This window comes from Protomyctophum bolini, assembly GCF_963924005.1.
Source record: "Protomyctophum bolini genome assembly, chromosome: 15".
NCBI lineage: Eukaryota > Metazoa > Chordata > Actinopteri > Myctophiformes > Myctophidae > Protomyctophum > Protomyctophum bolini.
In genome coordinates, this window is record NC_137876.1 from 10,566,961 (window position 1) to 10,584,400 (window position 17,440).

The 17,440-nt window shown below is 43.8% G+C and overlaps 1 protein-coding gene across 1 annotated transcript; it reads right to left on the reverse strand.

Annotated features, from left to right (window-relative positions):
- Positions 1-1,526: 1,526 nt before the first annotated feature.
- Positions 1,527-17,435, reverse strand: peli2 (pellino E3 ubiquitin protein ligase family member 2). Its single transcript, XM_080784694.1, has 6 exons — positions 17,129-17,435; positions 10,176-10,305; positions 7,409-7,510; positions 6,054-6,251; positions 4,886-5,074; positions 1,527-4,637 (listed from the first exon to the last, which is right to left on the reverse strand). The coding sequence occupies exons 1-6, from the start codon at positions 17,203-17,205 to the stop codon at positions 4,059-4,061; spliced, it is 1,275 nt and encodes a 424-aa protein (XP_080640820.1). The 5' UTR covers positions 17,206-17,435; the 3' UTR covers positions 1,527-4,058.
- Positions 17,436-17,440: the final 5 nt, after the last annotated feature.

A 17,440-nucleotide genomic window follows, 5' to 3' on the forward strand; every position in this document is an offset into this window, starting at 1 on the left:
ACAATGATAAGAGCGCCCCTCACTTCACACGGGTGTGATTTTACTTTATATACCTAAGTCAGCATCAGTGTTATCTTATGAAAGAAAGAGAAGATACAAAAAGTAATTGTATCATGATTCTACTTTATTTGCATAACCCTGCCCTGCTTAAGGCAGGGGAGCCAACCAGTGATCTCTACATTAGCATGCTGTCACCTTCCCTGTCTTTTCTGTCATTCAGAAAAACAGCACATGAACCCCCCTCACATCCACTGTAGCAATGTTAATTAGCAAGCACGGCATCCCACTGCTCCATCCCTACCCCAAATGCCTGACTGACATGTTATGTATTTAAATCCTTTCCATACATCCTTATTATAGGGGCGATGGACTTCCCATGCAAAGAGATGGAAATTGTCACCATCAATGTGGATGAACATAAAGACTAGAAATGATATGCAAAATAATAATATTTTCCATAGAGATTTCTTAATGTTAATATAAATATATTGCACTGCATTTAATTTGAGGAAGGCATGAGACGTTCATGTCTATATTATCTGAGAACAGCTGTTTTTATATTCCAAAAGGCAGAAATGATTTACTCTAAATGTAATGAAATTGAGTAAATATCCAAGTTCTTACATAAATACATGGGCTTCTTATTACTCATCTTTCTCATTCGTTGTGGCAAATTACACATAGCCTACGACCTTATTAAGCTACAGCCGTAGGAAAGTTAATTCAGTTAATTAATGTATTATTACTAGCTAAGGGTTTGTCATGTATTTTACTATCTCCTTTATATTCAACATCAATCTTCCATGTCTTTGCTCTGTTATAGGTTGTTTGATGCTTTGGTCCCCTAGTGCCAATATTGTCATTGTTGATGAGGTAGTGCCCTCCTGTGGCTTGCAAGGGTAATTGCATCACAGAGCACCAGGGAATACAGCCGTCACACATGTTATGCCTAGGCTATAGTATGGTGAGAATTACAATTATATTAATCATGTGTAACATTTCATTGAACAAAACAGACTTTAAGAGAACAAAAAGACGTGCACCATATTCTAAAGAAAATGCTGTGCTCTATTGAGTTTTCAACATTCGGTGTCAATTTGGCAACCAAGATAGTGGAGAAATGCTCATACTGAGGAATGATGAAACACGTATGCAACTGAATTATCAGACACTAGTTATGCTGTGACTACACAGCTCAGACATATGCAGTTGAAATCAAGTTGCAGAGAGTAAAAAGAGGAACTTTTCCATTGCACAAAAATACATCTGCATCACATTCTGTATACATCACAAGTTAAAACTTAGATGTGATGATGCAAATCTTTTTCCAAATAGCCTCAGGGTCTCAGAGCATTACCTTTAATGGAATGACTCTTGGACAGCATAGAGAAGCACTTGAATAACACAAGCTCATCATAAGCCTATTCTGGATTATGATTATACATTTCTTTCAAGGCTGTCATCATTTGAGCAGGGCTGAAGGCAGACATTCTACCACAAGAATACAAACTCGCTATACTCAAACGTTTTTAAAAATCGGTTTATTCTTTGCAACGCAGCATTCGGATGATAATCAGTGCGTTCTATGGCCTGTGAACAGAATTCCTGCAGCAGACAAACTTATAGAACAAGCCCTTGTGTGAACTGAGGGCCCCACCCATGTTTACCAAGGAGGAATGTTTGTGGCAGCAACGTACGTTGCAGCTGTTAACAGAGCAACAGTCTCTACAGCAATGGGCACCGTCGTTCAGCTGAAATGTGTTAAGAGGAATGCTACTGTAGAACGTGGCTCAGTCCTTGAACCTGCATGGCAGTTATATTAACCGTTATTAGAAATATCAAGCCATTCAAGGACCCGTGTGTCCTGTCAGTGTCATGCTGCTGCTGCTAATGGCTTCATACTGCCAAGTGTTTCTCTTCAGGACAGACGGGTGAAGAAAGAACCTCAGAAGTCCACCGTTAATGACAGTTTTGTGGCCCAGAGTTCATGTATTTGGACTCTTAACAAAAGCGTTGAGTGTCACTCACTTTGACCTTTTTAGCCGACAATGCAATTTGGACAAATGCTTAAAAGCTATAATTGGAACACTGCTCTCACCATGCTCACTACCCTATTCAATAAACTAGTGGTCAATTTCAACTACATATGGGCAGATTGGGCACAGTCCAGCAAGCCAACATTGCAAACAGCAGTGCACAGAATGGTCTCCGAGTTCTTTATTTTCAATAGATTTGCACTTAACATCAGGGTTTTGGCCAATTTTATTCATCTATTGTACACACAACTGGATTAACAAATTTGGCATTGTGTGCGATAATATCATTTTCATGGAGCTGATGAGTGCAACCAAACAGCCCCAACTGTAATCCAGAGCTGTCGGCATTCCACAGTGATAGTAAGTTTGGCTTGGATCATTTATGGGAACGCTTTGGATTGGGAGGAGGTTGGGAGGAGGGGTGGCAGCGAGAGACTGTTCCTTATATTTGGTATAATCATGCGATGCTTCTGTGACTGTGCCCAGGTTTATTGGTGTATAAATCATTGGATCAGACCCAGCAGGGGATAAAGCTAAGAACAGTGCAGATCGAACACAGTACATGTGAGTGTGGGGCAAAAAGAACCACATCGAACCTGCAGGTGTGGATTGACGTGCATGGGAGTACACTTCCATTCATTCTCTCTCTCTCAACACAGATGGAGAAGCCATTCACAACCACAGTGTTTTACAGTACGTTCTTAAGGGAAACCGCTTTGCCATTGTGCAAAAATGAATGGCATAATTCAGGATAAAGCACTGATGGTGAGGAAAGTCAATGTATTTGAATACATTCATTGTCGAGTCACACAAGGGTGATTCTTGTGCTCTCACGGTTATGGTTGCAATCACAGGGGGGGGCATGAACTGTCTCCATGTTTAGCAGAACAAGAAGTTTTAAGCACGCCCACACAATCCAACCCACACAAACATACACAATAGTTACACGAGAGAAAAAATATATATTAACATTTTCATTACAAAACCGTAGGGCCTCAGTGTAGTAAAATATCTTTTCTGACATAAAAATGTGAAGAACTTTTGTGTGAGTTAACATTTCATGATACGTTTTGTTGTAGGCAAAACCATCTTCAACAAAATAGCTTTTCTCATGTAGCAAAAATATTCCCACTGTTTCAATGGGACTGGAGGCACTGGAATACATCTCTGTAAAGAAACAAAAGGGGCTGTTGTCTGTTTACCAAGTGGACTGGCATCCACCACTGGATGCACAACATGGATGCCGTTATCGTCTCAGGGCTGAGGGCCCAATCGGGACTATTTTACTCGTTAGCCATGACCCTCTGTGGACTCCATGGGTCTTCCTCCCAGCCAGCAGTCCAGCTGTCTGGCTCTGTAAAAAACCATGTGTGTCAGACCCAACAGGAACCAGACTACAAATGCGCGCGCACATTCTCTCTTCCGCTTCTCAGCAGACCCCAAACTACACCTGTTCAGACTAAGGATTTATGGCAAGTAGTGAAAACGGCTCACTCCTACTAGGACCCTCATCCCGTGGCCCTGTGACTGTGATATGAGGCGAGCGGCCCAAGACAAGCCAACTCTAAAACTGGGGTGAAAAGCAGCTTGTTGGCTGAACAGTTGGAACAGTTAATTCACTTTGGAGGAGGCTGCCATGTGTGGTGCAGTGTGTTTAACATGTTTGGAGGAGGCTGCCATGTGTGGTGCAGTGTGTTTAACATGTTTGAGGAGGCTGCCATGTGTGTGTTTAACATTTGAACGTTTGAATCCAACAGGGGCCGTCCATACAGCCAGAGGACGACCCGGATAAAAGCACTACGTAACGGACCTCTGAAGGTTCCTCTCCCCCGAACCTCAGCACACAAACCATGTGCAGAATCCACAGTATATGAGGAGCCTCGATGGGATTCACTCCTTTCCACAGTTGGGCAAAAAAATAAAAAATAAAGAAATCATAAGAGAAAGCACAAAATAATCTTAACAGTTTCACAGCATGTCGGCATTGCTGCCTAATCTCTTCCCAAGAGCAGAACCCCAGTCTCAGTCAATGGGGCCCTGGAAGATGAGCTTGGCACAGCCCTGGGTGAGGTTGAGCTGGGTGGCACAGAACGGACAGGCGGCGTGGAAGGCGTGGGTACCGTGAGGTAGCGGGATCTCGGACCAGTACTTGGTCGACTTCTCCGAGCACACGTGTCCGCACGGTACGAAGGCATGCGTGGGCGCGCCCGTGTCCACATAGAAGGCGGGCTCGCAACCCAACCACAGCGGCACATAGGGCCCCACCGTCCGGCACATGGGGCACTCCCGCTGGGCGTTGGGCTCTTGTTCCGAACGATGGCCCCAGTTGTGGTAGCCGTGCACGTGGCCGCAGGCCAGGTAGACCCAGGGCTGCTTGTCCTCCAGAGAGGAAAGGGCACGGCTGCGCTGCATGCTGGGAAAGGCCAGGGTGTTGAGACCCACAGGACACTGGGGACGTGCCGCGTTGATCTCCTGCCGCAAAGCCTCCAGGTGTTTCTGGGTGGGGGTGTGGAAGAGGCCATCGGCTGTGCGCCACAACAGGGTAGCTCCACACAGGTCCACCAGGGAACCATCCTGCAGCACGTTGCTCTCATTCTCCACCTGCAGGGGGCAATGTAGCGTTTAGACATTTCACTCCAGTGGGACAATAAATTAATGTGAAAGAATGCCGACACTGTGCATATAATGTGATTTACTTTAAGTCTAGTGCCGTCTGGTATATCATCGCAAAACAGAGTAATCGAGAGTTTGTGTGTTCTGTGATTGTTAAGTTTCATCACAGCCCCAGAAGTATCTAATTGAAGACACATATAATGTGTATGAGAGAGAGATGAAGGGGGACTACTAACCAGTTTGCCGCGGGTTTGTGCCGATCGAGTCTCTCTCAGAGTGTATACGTCCCCGCACACGGAGATCTCCCTCCAAACACCGGGCTTGGACTCCTCTGTGAACCCGCCCCTGGGGTGCATCACCAACACGCCGTTGGTCGTCAACCCGTCCATGTGGCCATCTGGGTTCTTCCACTTGGCAGCTTTTTCCTGCGAGTGAGACGGAGACATGTTAGCATTCCTCTTTTCACATGATATAGCCACTGCAAAAAAGGGGTGGCATGTATGTACAGTATGAGATCATTGTATCGGTAGGAGTTGGGCTGGAAGACGTGGCTTTTGATCGTCTGGAACGGGGATAGGGAGTGCTCCGCTGTGTCAGCTTGGACCTTGCGTGCGCGAGTCTGTGTTTACATGTGCTTAACCCCAACCAAGTGCTGTGTTCTACTGTTAAACGCTATATACATAGTAATCGTAGTATGTCGCGCCAAGGTTTTGGGGGAAAAAGCGTATGCTAATCATTTCATCCATTGACCACACACAAGTGTATAGCCTATACGTGCACATGCCACGCAGGGAATAATAATGGTAATATGGTATACCATCTGAAAAAGCCTAGGCCCAACTCAGTAAAACTATTTGTTTTGTTGCATGTACTCTATGGACCCGCTGTGTGTCTGGAATTTAGTTTGAATTGAATTATGACTAAACCTAACCACAACCTCAGTAAAACCCAAGACTAACACTAACCTCAGGATTAAGGTTAGGTTTAGGCATAGTTTTACTAACCATAACCTCAGTAAAACCATGACTAACCCTAATCTTAATCCTAACCATAACCTCAGTAAAACTATGCTGAAACCTACCCTTAATCCAAACCATAACATCAGTGAAAGAAAACTATGCCTAAACCCAACCAATAAAATAAAAATGGTTCTGTCCACCATGGGATTTGATCCTGGGGGACTGGATTCATAGCCAAGCCTCGTTAGTCTCGTTAGCAACTAAGGTCACTGCTCCACTGGCGTTTTGAATGATATTTGAAGATGTAACCACTAACCAGTGACGTTTTAGAAGTCCCGCCCGTGAAAGCGGTGCTTGAACCCTTCCAGCGGGGCTTGTCCTAAAACAAGTGGTCCCTAACTCCTACGGATACAATATTAGTGTACAACAGTATATCAATAATTACCCCGAGAAAGATATTTTTGGAAGAGTCAAAGCCAGCTGCAAAGATGCGGGCGGTGAAGGGCGGGACTCGCTCACAGACCACTCTGCAGGCGAAGCGGGAGATGGTGCTTTGAGTGATGGGAGCTTCCTCTCCCTCTTGTCCCCCCGACACAGTGTCCGTCACTACAAAGTCTATAGGGCTCTCTGTGGAACGGCCAATCTGTGGAACAATGCAGAAATTAAGTTAACCTGCGACACAATGTCAGGCAGCCTAGGTGCCTGGACCACTACACCAGCGGTCCAGGGCCTACAGCAGATATTCTCAACCTTTTTCATTTCAAGGACCCCCAGTTTGATATGAGTGAGGCCACAGACGTGGCTCCATTTGATATGATTTTCTATCTCTGGGACCCAAATAGTGTTCATTTAACCCATTCTGACCTGAGATCAGATTCTAAAAATGTCTGTTTGAATATGACAGTTTTCTGAAAAAGCTGTGTTTCTATGTCAGTCGTTCTTTGATTTTTCAAAAATAGCAGACCTACAAGCTCGTAGCGTGCGCTATGAGCTTGTAGATCTGCTATTTTTAAATAGCTAAAGCATAACATAATGCTAACACCAAAAGGGGTTCTCGCCTAAAATGGGTTAACTGAGCGGGTCCACTGATATACATTACCACAGTCTACACGACTCTGATGACGACAAGGCCACACTTTGTTACACTTTGCCGAAAATGTGGCTCGTAAAAATAATAATGTGAACCACACATGTGCAAGGACGTAAAAAGTCCAAACGTTATGGGCGATGAGAATTGGTCTTCTGTTACTCTGAGTGTTCACTAATGGGCTGTATGAAAAACGTATAAAGGCCTATTTGTTCATGTTAGTATTCCGCCCAAGGCATTTGTTTTTGTTTCTTCTGAAGGCTTTTTTTTGGCATTTCCTTTATAGTTTTTTGGTCAAAACTTTTGTCCTTGACCCTCTCACTGCCCCTCTTTTAATCGTCTCCCCTTCTCCACTGTGTGTCTGCGTTTCTGTTGACCTAGTAGCGTTCACAGACACATGGACACAATAAAGGCCTGAATGTGAAGCACGTGTCTTCACTCTGCTGGGAGAGGAGCCGTCTCTTTGCTGTACATTCAGTTTAATGCTAGGGGGACCTTTAGGCTTACAGTAGACACACAGACAGAGCCCCTGCTCACAGGGGGAGGAACGTATAACACAAACACTTATGATAGAAAATACCAGATATATAGGATGATATATATATATATAATAATATATATAATAATATATATATAATAATATATATATATAATGTGAATTGTAAAACAAAAAAAATCTTGAAAGGTGTAGCAGAGATTGTTGTACCACTAACCTGAAACATGTCTGTATCTTTGTCATGACAGTACTCGACCACTACCGTCTGGTTCCTGGACAGGGTGTAGGAGATACTGTGCTGGCCTTTGCAGTTCACAGCCTGGAACACAACAAAGTAAGTCACTGCATGTTGTTATTGTTCACACACTATGCTTAAACAAACAGCCCCAGTAAAAACGACGACGACAACGGGGTCCGTTTATTTTCGTCGTCTTGTCTGTGTTGTTGCCATTATGAAATCAGGAGGAAACCATGTGACAAGAGTCTGTTCCTTCAAATGCTGGACCATGCAGCCACAGAGCGTCAACAGGTTTACAAATGGGAAGTATCTAAATGCATTCTGCAAGCGGAATCACAGATGAGGAAAAGAGAAAGAGAAAGAAAGCTCTTGTTATATTACTGGATGGAAAACAAAAAGGTTCCAGCCAGGAATTCCTGGAATGGGAGTTGCAGGAGCATTATGTTCCTGTGAAGTAACACTCCTATGACAGTGACCATAACACACACAGGCTTGGCCATCGGCTCAGCTCAGAATGTGTGGAGGGGTGTGTACGTGTGTGTTCTGGATTGGAGCCAATCGGGCCCCGGCTCACATACACTTTTCCACATGCCATTGCCATCCCACTGTAATCTGTGATTTCCATTTCCCTAAACATCTCCCCTCTCCGTCATGATCGTCATCATGTGTGTGTTTGGGTAGAGAGGGGGAAAATGGGTCATCGCTTGCAGCTTCCGCTGCCATATTCTGCAGTAACATCAGAGGCAGACAGACGTTGTCACTTGTCAGCTGGTATAGCGGAGCGGATCTAAACTCTATCGCATAGTGCCTCGACTCATCCACCTGTTTGACAATTAGCGCCCAAAAACACTTGAAAAGGACCCAGTGAGCAAATTGTCACACAGCCAAAATAACATGCAACCCCAAAGGTGACAAAGAAACATGTCCATAGCAAAGGAAATAAAAATGTACAGTAGATCAAGAATGGAGATTAGAGGACAGAGACAGGATTTGAATAGGAGGCTGGCAGTGCCAGAGACCATGAGAGCTCCAGTCATTATGTGCCATGAGCAACAGTGTGTGTACAGACATGTGACTGGTGCTTGTTTCACCCTCTCAGTTCTCAGACAGTGTTTTTAGCTCATTTGCATGAGACAGCTGCATTGTGGGAAGGAACCCAGGGTGGACAGGCTCCAAGACAGTAGAGGATAATTTATAAAAAGGTTTCTTTCAATATCACCTTCTGTTTGTATGAATTCAACAGTAGCTTAAACTTATAGAATCAGCAAGGGAGGAGGAAGGCATGTTTCCAAACAGGCTGCTCTCACTGCTTGCTTCTAAAGGACTGCTTGCTATTTTAGACTATGTGTACACAGCTGGGAGTAGAGGGTTGGCCAACTGCAACAACATATTCCTTTGTTTACCCTCCTGGTCCAGGGCCTGGCAACAGTGTGACAGAAGGAAGCGGAGGTGAAGAGGAAGGTCAAGTCAGACCCACACCTCTAGCCCACAGATACATCACCCAGGAATTTGCTGGAGGTTGGCTACCACGAGCAAATGCCCAGACAATAATTTGTTTATCACATAACCAAAGCCTTATTTAGTTAATGAGGAGAAAGCATTTGATCAACGAAGTCAGCAGCGTTCCTTTCATAGCGAGAACACTCACTGCGATAGGCACCTTAGCCTGTGCTGATTGATCAGCTGCTAAGTAACAGCGGCTAAGATAACGGTTCTCTGAAGTGCAGCAGAGACTCAGGAGCATGCATGTCCAAGTGTCCTTGAATAAGACACTGAAACCCTAACTGCCGATGAGCAGGTTGGATCAGGCCTTGCATCGTTGCCACCGGCATCGGAAGGGGAATAACACCTAACAAATAATGTTTAATGATGTTACGCAATTGCGGGTGTGTGTGATTAGGTGACTGAAGTATGTTGCATGTCCATTTACCAGTTATCAGCCCTAGGGCTGATATCAGCTATCACCCTCTCATGTCTTTTCATCACTCTTCTCACCCAGCGCAAATAAAGGCTGGGTATGTGATAAAGTGCACTATTCATTATGGTGTGTTACACCCCTAGTACAGCAAGGTACAACAAGTACAACAATACTTATAGGCCAGACCATGTGAGAAATAATTCCTAAGAAAACCTACATAAGCTAATATATACTGTAGAATCAATGCAAGATTCTGCACACTCTCATCTGTGTTTGATTGGCACAAAACACAGAAAAACCTCAAGCTGATATTATTGTCAGGTTCCATTATGCGAGAGTAAGCTGAACCCAAGGGCCCTGGGCCAGGGACAAAACTCCAACAAGTGTCTGAAATATTGGACGCAGAGGTGCAGATGTAAGCATGGCCCTTTGGCTTGTTTGGCAGTTTTTGCTAGGTAACCAGAGGATGGAATGCAAGAGGACAGACGAGTTATACTGGCCTGGGCGGTTTCTGGCAGGCACTCTGCCACAGAGCAAAGCAAAGAGGCCTGGCTACGTTATGCAGTCATTGTACTGGAAATGTCAACACTGAGGTCCACCAAGAAAACAGTAGTTAGCTTGAACTCAACATTGCTTCTAAGACACAAATAAACCTAATGTTTTGCAGCCACCACCACGCAAAAGTCTCATGATCGTTTTATTTAGGTGATTGACCATTTACATGGCACTTTGTATCCCTGTTGACATGAAAACAGCCATGTTTTGACCGTTTGACAGAATATTAACCAGAGGGCAATTGTTTCACAGAACAACACATCCATTCTTTACCTTGCTGGCCTGTGGTGTGTTGAGGATGTGTACGGTGCTTGGCTTAACACCGTTAGCTTTGGTCCTCCTGTATAGGGCAAATCTGCTTTTCCTTCTACCCCGATCTCCATTGGGCAGAGAGCCATTGTACCTGTCAGACACAGAGGTAGGAGAGAAACATCAGCACATTCTAACAACAGATCATTCAGTTTGGTTGTGTGACACAAGGACAGTGGAAGTAAAGACTAACATCATTATCAGTGGTCAATTGAGGAGGCTTGTGCTTCAATTCCAAAAGTATGTCAAGCTTAACTACTACAGAAGAGGATCAGCTCAGATCCACAGACACTGTCGAGAGAGATGTATGAAATGCATCTCTTAGTAATGATCTGGATGTGATTTCAGGCAAAATTCCCAGAGCTTAGAGGAAAAGCTACAGTATCATTTTTAACCTTTAGATTAGAACTCTTTGAGACAGTTCTTTCCCCAAAAATTGTTTGGAAATGAGTGGAATAGTTCGTTTGGCATATCCATATTTTATTACTTTACTTTTTAACTCGTAGAGACTGGCGAGACTAAAAACAAATAGCAGAAGCATAACTCTATGGGGGGGGGGGGCTGGGACCAAAACAAAGTACCGGTGATTTTTTTCGTAATTGTTTTTAATTTTTTATCTAAACCATGCCTTGACCGGAAAACACATTTAGGAACACAGACCAGGCTTTCCTCCGAGCCCACCCACCTGAACTGAAGCCACACCCACAGATGTCATATGATAATGGGGAGGGGTTATCGGAGGGGATGATTTTAGTGTGTCTGTGCTCTGTGGTGTATTTCGATTGGGCCTTTTGACTCAAAGGCTTTATTTGACATATTTGACTATTATAACCACACCTGGGGGTCTATTAGACTTAGAGTAATGTTAACTCCAGAGACACAGAACTATGGCACTCCATCATTAAGGTCATTTCATGTAATTTTCCGCATTGTAATGCAGTGGCTGCTTCATGGTAAAAGTTACTGTAAAACAACAATCTTTGGCCTGGGCCGTGGCTCAGCGGTCCAGGCACCTTAGCTGGTAATTCCGTCTGGCAGTGTGCCGCGGGTTCGACTCCCGATCCCGGCGGCCTTTACTGCATGTCATCCCCCATTTCCTGTCAGCCTACTGTCTGTCCCTCCATAAAAAATAAAATATTTTTCAGAAGACAAGCAGCATGGTAAATGGTGTCAGAATCCTTGATGGAGCAGCACACTTCCATTCAGTGAAGTTAACCCGAATTGACCATGGATTCCCCTTATAGATCAAAATTAGGGGTGTGTGATAAAACGAGATTAAAATGTCTCCATGATCTTCCTTTACAGAGACATTCTAATGTTATACATACATACTGTGATTGAGTGCAGGTTCTATTAGTTATTGCAGTTCTATATTTAATGGGTGATGCCGTCCAAACGCAACGCGCAGGGTAACGGCGGTGTAGCACCATTCACTGATTTAAGAGGGAACATTCTGACAGACGCCCGGCAGCTGCAGTGGAGCCCCAAACCTTACAAAATGAAGGTTTGCACTTTGGATGGATATCATGGATTTGCAACACAACAAACCTTTTCAAGTCCTCAACTAACAAGGGCTATTGCCCAGTATGTCTCACTCCCTTTCCCGTCCCCCACACAATAAAAATCCATAAATAATACAATTGGCAAGTTCATCCACTTGGGCACAATTTGTGTTTGGGAATATGTTGTGGGACATTATGTTGTGTCATGTTGATTTCACTGATTTGTTACTTTTTGAGCGGTGCACACTACTCCAATAACTGGCCGTGTGTCTCTATGTATGTATGTCTGTCTGTTTAGAGTAGCAACAGCTGCAAATTTGCAATACAGCTGGGTGACCTAAAGTGGCACTGAGCAGCCTAAAGGGCTACAGACAGTACAGCTGTTGAGCTTCACACTGACACACACGTGCATTTGACACATCAAAAAACAATGTATTTATGCCTTGTCATAATTATAATGGTGTCGTGGGGTGAAAATAGTTGATCTACCAGCCTAGGTCACATGCATTGTGATGCATTGTGAGCTTGTAGACCTTCTATTTTGTCGTGTGATACCACCGTATGATGGAGTATACAATCGGGCTAAAACTAAGCTTGGCTGACGGGCATTGAAAACAAAGATGCCGTTATACAGAGGTATTATGAGGGAGGGGTGGAGCTGAAATCATGGTTTGACGATAACACTGTAGTATATGCAACACAGCCTGGCAATCAGTCTCAGAGGAGCACACTTTTTGTTACCCTGTAGGCAGTGTAGGGCTATGTTTTTGTTTTTTTTATTAAGGAAATGTGTGTTTGTAGTAATGCCTATAACGGTATAAGAAAAAGAACTGCAATAAGATTTTTGAGCCTGAAAAACTTGTATTTTTGCTATTGCCCACCACAAATTTAAATGTCATCAGTTTGGGCTGTTTTCCAAGTGTTCCCTTAATTTTAGACTAGCTGTGTAGGCTAGTTGGTTACAAAATCACTGTTTCTTTAAAAATTTGTTTCAGTGCACATCACTATTAATTACACCAAAACATTGCAGCCTTTTTTGAAGCAGCTTTGTGCTCGTTGCATCACTGGAAGTACATTTCTCCCCATTAGAAACTGAAAGCGTCACCTTGGATTGTTCTCGTTATTATTATTACATAATGCACGTTGGTGCTTGTCGTGGTTTCAGCAAGGCAGCTCTGCATAAACTACAGTTGTTCCATGTGGTCCCATAATATACATCACAGGCAGGAGCAGGATTTAGGATGTGCGTCAGGTTCCCCACCTCACTGACGAATCTGGGTGGAGCTCTGATTCACATGGCTAAAGCTCAACCATGCCTGGAAACTCCAGGGACTCGTTCAAAGTAAATACAAAGCACACCTGAAAGTTTGGTCCATTTTGTTGGTCCTTTCACACTGTTGCTTCCCATACCCTCCCTGTCAAACTTTTCTTCCAGTTGGCGGTGAATGGACGAGACCCTTCCGGTCTGACCGACCCTTTCCCTATCCACCAGCTGGTTACTACAGCTGGGACACCCCATGCTCTGCTCCAATCCAACACACAGGCCTTCTGTTACACTCCCTCTCCACACATAACCACAGTGCGTTGAACTGACTCACACTTTATGCAATGGTAAATGATGCATCAAAGACTTCATGAGGTCAGGTTTATATGCCAATATATCATGAAAAAAGAATGAACTCTACCAACCGCTAAATAATCCAATATGTCTGCCAAACCTTTGAACATAAAAACACAAACGGCACAGACCACAGCTTCTTCCTGCTCCTAACCCACCTCCCTCTTATAGGCTCTTAAGGCTGGGCCACCTGTCCCCTGTCTCCACACGGCTGGCCAGGCAAGGAAACACATGGTCCCAGTCAGCAGAAAGCAGAGAGCCGGCCTGGAGGACAACCCACCCACAGAGACATGTATATGATCATATCCATGAGCAGACGATAACTGATAGATATCATACAAAGTGATGATGCTAAGTCTGCGACATGTGTGAGCTTACAGATACATTTTGTTAATGTGGGTTAGTACCGCCCCAAGAAAATCCACATAATTTTAGATTTTTTTTTTACCGGCCTTAATCGTCATCGAAGTTAGTGGGAGCGGCCTTAGCCTATGATACAAAAGAATGCCACAAATCATGAACCAAACGTCCAATCCACCCCAAATTTGAATCACATGGCCTGGGTGATGGCATCAACACAGAGCCAAAAGCAATTCCATTTTCATCCATAGGGGCACCGCAAATGCAAAAAATGTAACCGTTTGTTGCAAAAACATGATTTTTGTGGGATAAATCCCTTCCGAATTACTTCCATATAATCACAGGGGTGACTTGACATTGTAATTGACTAGCAAAATTAGTGGGAGGGGCCCATGTAAGCATTTGCGGCAACCACACTTTGCATTGTATCGCTAGTTTGGTTGTGCCTCCAACTAATTGCAATCGTTTCCCTTTCGACCCGTGCCAGACAGACAGCGGATTTACCTTCCAATCCCCAGCAGGGATTAGAGGCTTGCGACTATCATCACCTGTCCTCCAGGTTTGCGCTACATAAGTCATGCCAACTGGAGAGGATAGCAGAGGGAGATATGATTACTAGTCTACTGTCAAGTGCTAACTCTCATTGTGAATGACAGAGAGGCTACAGAATCATGTGATGTGACTGGGGGTCAGACCAACCATTGTACACAAGAGTTCAAGCCGGACTAGGTGGATTTCTGCACACTCCAGGACACAATAAACGTGCCTGCTTTCAGTGCTTTGGCCTTGCTCTGTGCATTATTTACATCTCATCAAGTCTATGACAGATTTGTTGTAGATGGTTATCTGTGTTCATCAGGGTGGAAGACAGACATGACCCCAAGTTGGTCTTCTCCACATCCTTTTACCATTGGTTCTTGAGGGAGCGATGTACAAACTTCATATCAATAGGATCAGTCTCCCCAAGCCACAATGAACAGAGGTAGTAGAGAGAGGCAGAGACTGGGTCTGAAACTCTGGATCAATCCATCCATTCATTCATTCCCAGGGTACCCACTCACGCAGCCTGCTCACTGCCCCGGCAGTGCCAGACCAAATGCTGCCAGGCAGAGCCAGGGAGGAGCCATGGAGGCACAAAAGCCACCTTTGGTCATGGAAAACAAACCATTGAGAGAATGGCTACTCAAACAACCTTTGTTTCCATTATACTATAGGCTATCTTGTCCACCATCAGCATTAATCCTAGAGGATGTGATGACATGGCAGTGTTTCTACATGCAGTGTGATCAAAATATACAGTCTGCCCTATGGTTTTTCCTGCGAGAAAGCATTGCAAAGGCAAAAGCATCAACTTCCATCACCCCACACTTTCAACGTTGGGGGTAATAAGCAGTCAGCACTTTTACGCCTTGTAATAATGATATGACCATGTCTGTGAGTCTGTGGGAGGACGCATTGCTTAGTAATAATATCAAGCTTTCACCCAGTTCATTTAATTCTTTCAATAACCACATTAACTCTAGCATCCATGTTTTGGGAACAATTTGCTCAACTTTGTAAAATAATTCTTCAAGAATAGAGAAAAAAGCAGATCTGTCTATTTCGCTACTAGTCATCATATAATTAAGTATACATTATTTATATATGGCTTAAGTGCCAAGATATTAATGCACCCAATTCAATGCATTTTATCAATATAATTCACATAAACCTGAACATGGCTGATGAATATTTACATACCCTAATTAATGTATAATAATCACACCTTTCCAATCAAAGTACTCTGACAAGTTTATTCAGAAGCATTTAATAATTGTGCCTGAATGGTGTTACACAGTAGTCCCAGACTGCCTATATTGGGATGCTCATTACATCTGCCTAGCTTTTCTTTTCAGCCTAAAGCCTTATTTAGACACAAGTCGTGCCATTCATTGCCATTTTATTTATCAGTGTATTAACTTTGATGACGTTTATAAACATGGCTTAATTGGGCATATCCACACAGATGTTGGGCTGTAGATTAATTGAATTCAATAAAGACAAGGATAAACTGGTATATTAAAGAGAATTGAGTTGTCCTCCCTAGTTTCCTACATAACCTTTACAGAAATCAACATTAGAACAAGACAATGTGATATTTCTAAATGTCCTGTCTGTGGTATGGCCTTTGTATAAGATGCTGTTGTTATGCAAAAACATTAACAACTTTTGAAATGAAAGCCCTGTCCCAAGCGAATCTTATGCATGTTTGTGCACCACCTTGCGTGTGTAACTCAAACATAAAATGAAACCCTTATGCATGTGCTCTTTATAGAAACATCTGCCATGTCAGCTTTGGAGAAACATATTGTAGCAACTCTTCTTAGTGTGTGCGCGACGTGCGTGCGAGTGAGAGAGAGATTTGTTATGAAAAGAAAATCTGTGGTCTTATTCTCGCTCTAGATTATGACCTACAAATAGACCTGTGGTCTGTCTGTCTCTGGGTCCAGGACTCCAGGCCTACAGATAGACATGTGGTCTGTCTGTCTCTGGGTCCAGGTCTACAGATAGTAGAAGGTTATGGATCAGAGCTAGTCTACAGATAGACCTGCAACCTTTCCGTCAGTCTGGGTCCCAGTCAGTCTACAGATAGACCTGTACTCTGTCTGTCTCTATACGTTCTGGCCCTAAAGTGCCAAACAGCAAACAGATAGCTCTACATTAAAGTGTGTAGTCGACTGAGAGCTGGGGGAGGGGGCCATCACCACTTCCGAATTCCTCAAACTCCACGAACCCAACTTTAGGTAGGAAAGTGCGCACTGCGCAGCAGCAGCAGTCAGTCATGGTGGTGGAACAATGTGTTTATTCACTGTTTATCCATAATACTGAAAACAAACAAACGAAGTGCAGTTATTTAGGTACAAAGCTATGTGTTAATGGATGGCCATTTTGCCTTTATATCTTGTGCCTGGATAAATGGAATGAAACTGTTAATACCAGCTCGGGAAATGGAAACACTCGTTATTGCGCACGTGTCTGGTTTGTTGAGTAACGTGAGCACTCGGTCAGATTTCTGCGGAGTCTACGTTTTGTCTCTCGTCGTACAGAATAGAATAACCGTGGAGTTGGCTTTGGGAACATGATGGTGCCATTACACTGATTAAAGTTTACGCAGTACTAGTCTTCTAAAAAAAACCTTAGTCGCCAAAGGGGGCATCGCTTGCCGAAACAATGCGTTGCGTTGTTGGCTTCTAGATGTGTTATTTTCGGCAATCGACACCGTCGTACTACTAAAGGGATTTAAAAATATAACTTCTATGGAGGGCCTCTCGTAAAAACTTTATATTGAGACAGACAGGTACACGCTATAGGTTTCATCAGCTTTGGAAGGGACTTTAAAGTAGCCGCTGCATACGCCACAGCTAGACACCATTATTTGTTAGACGTACGTTACTTACCCTAATACCACCAGCTCCCCGTATTTCACCGGGTCTTTAGACGGGGCGCAGTACTCCTCCTGGCTTGAAGAAAACATGGAGCTTCTGGCTTCAGTGTGTCTCAGTCTGAATGTGCTCGAAAATCACACGGAACCCCCCTCAGAAAACACAGGAAGCCGGCATTTTTGGCAGTAATATCCAGTCGCATAGGTGTCTATTACGACGAAAGTCCACTTTCCTGTTGGATCAACTGGTCACAAAGTTGTTTAACGTGACATAGCGCTTTAGAGAGACATTAATTGAGCTATATCACAACTTGGCGGTTGAATCCGC

What these genes read in the sequence shown, in the direction of transcription:
- peli2 (XM_080784694.1), bottom strand. Translation starts at nt 17,205, where the DNA reads ATGTTTTCTTCAAGCCAGGAGGAGTACTGCGCCCCGTCTAAAGACCCG. An exon ending in ACACACCACAGGCCAGCAAG is followed by an intron (nt 7,511 to 10,175) that starts GTAAAGAATGGA and finishes GTTGTGTTCCAG; the next exon opens with GCTGTGAACTGCAAAGGCCA. An exon ending in AAGATACAGACATGTTTCAG is followed by an intron (nt 6,252 to 7,408) that starts GTTAGTGGTACA and finishes ATTGTTCCACAG; the next exon opens with ATTGGCCGTTCCACAGAGAG.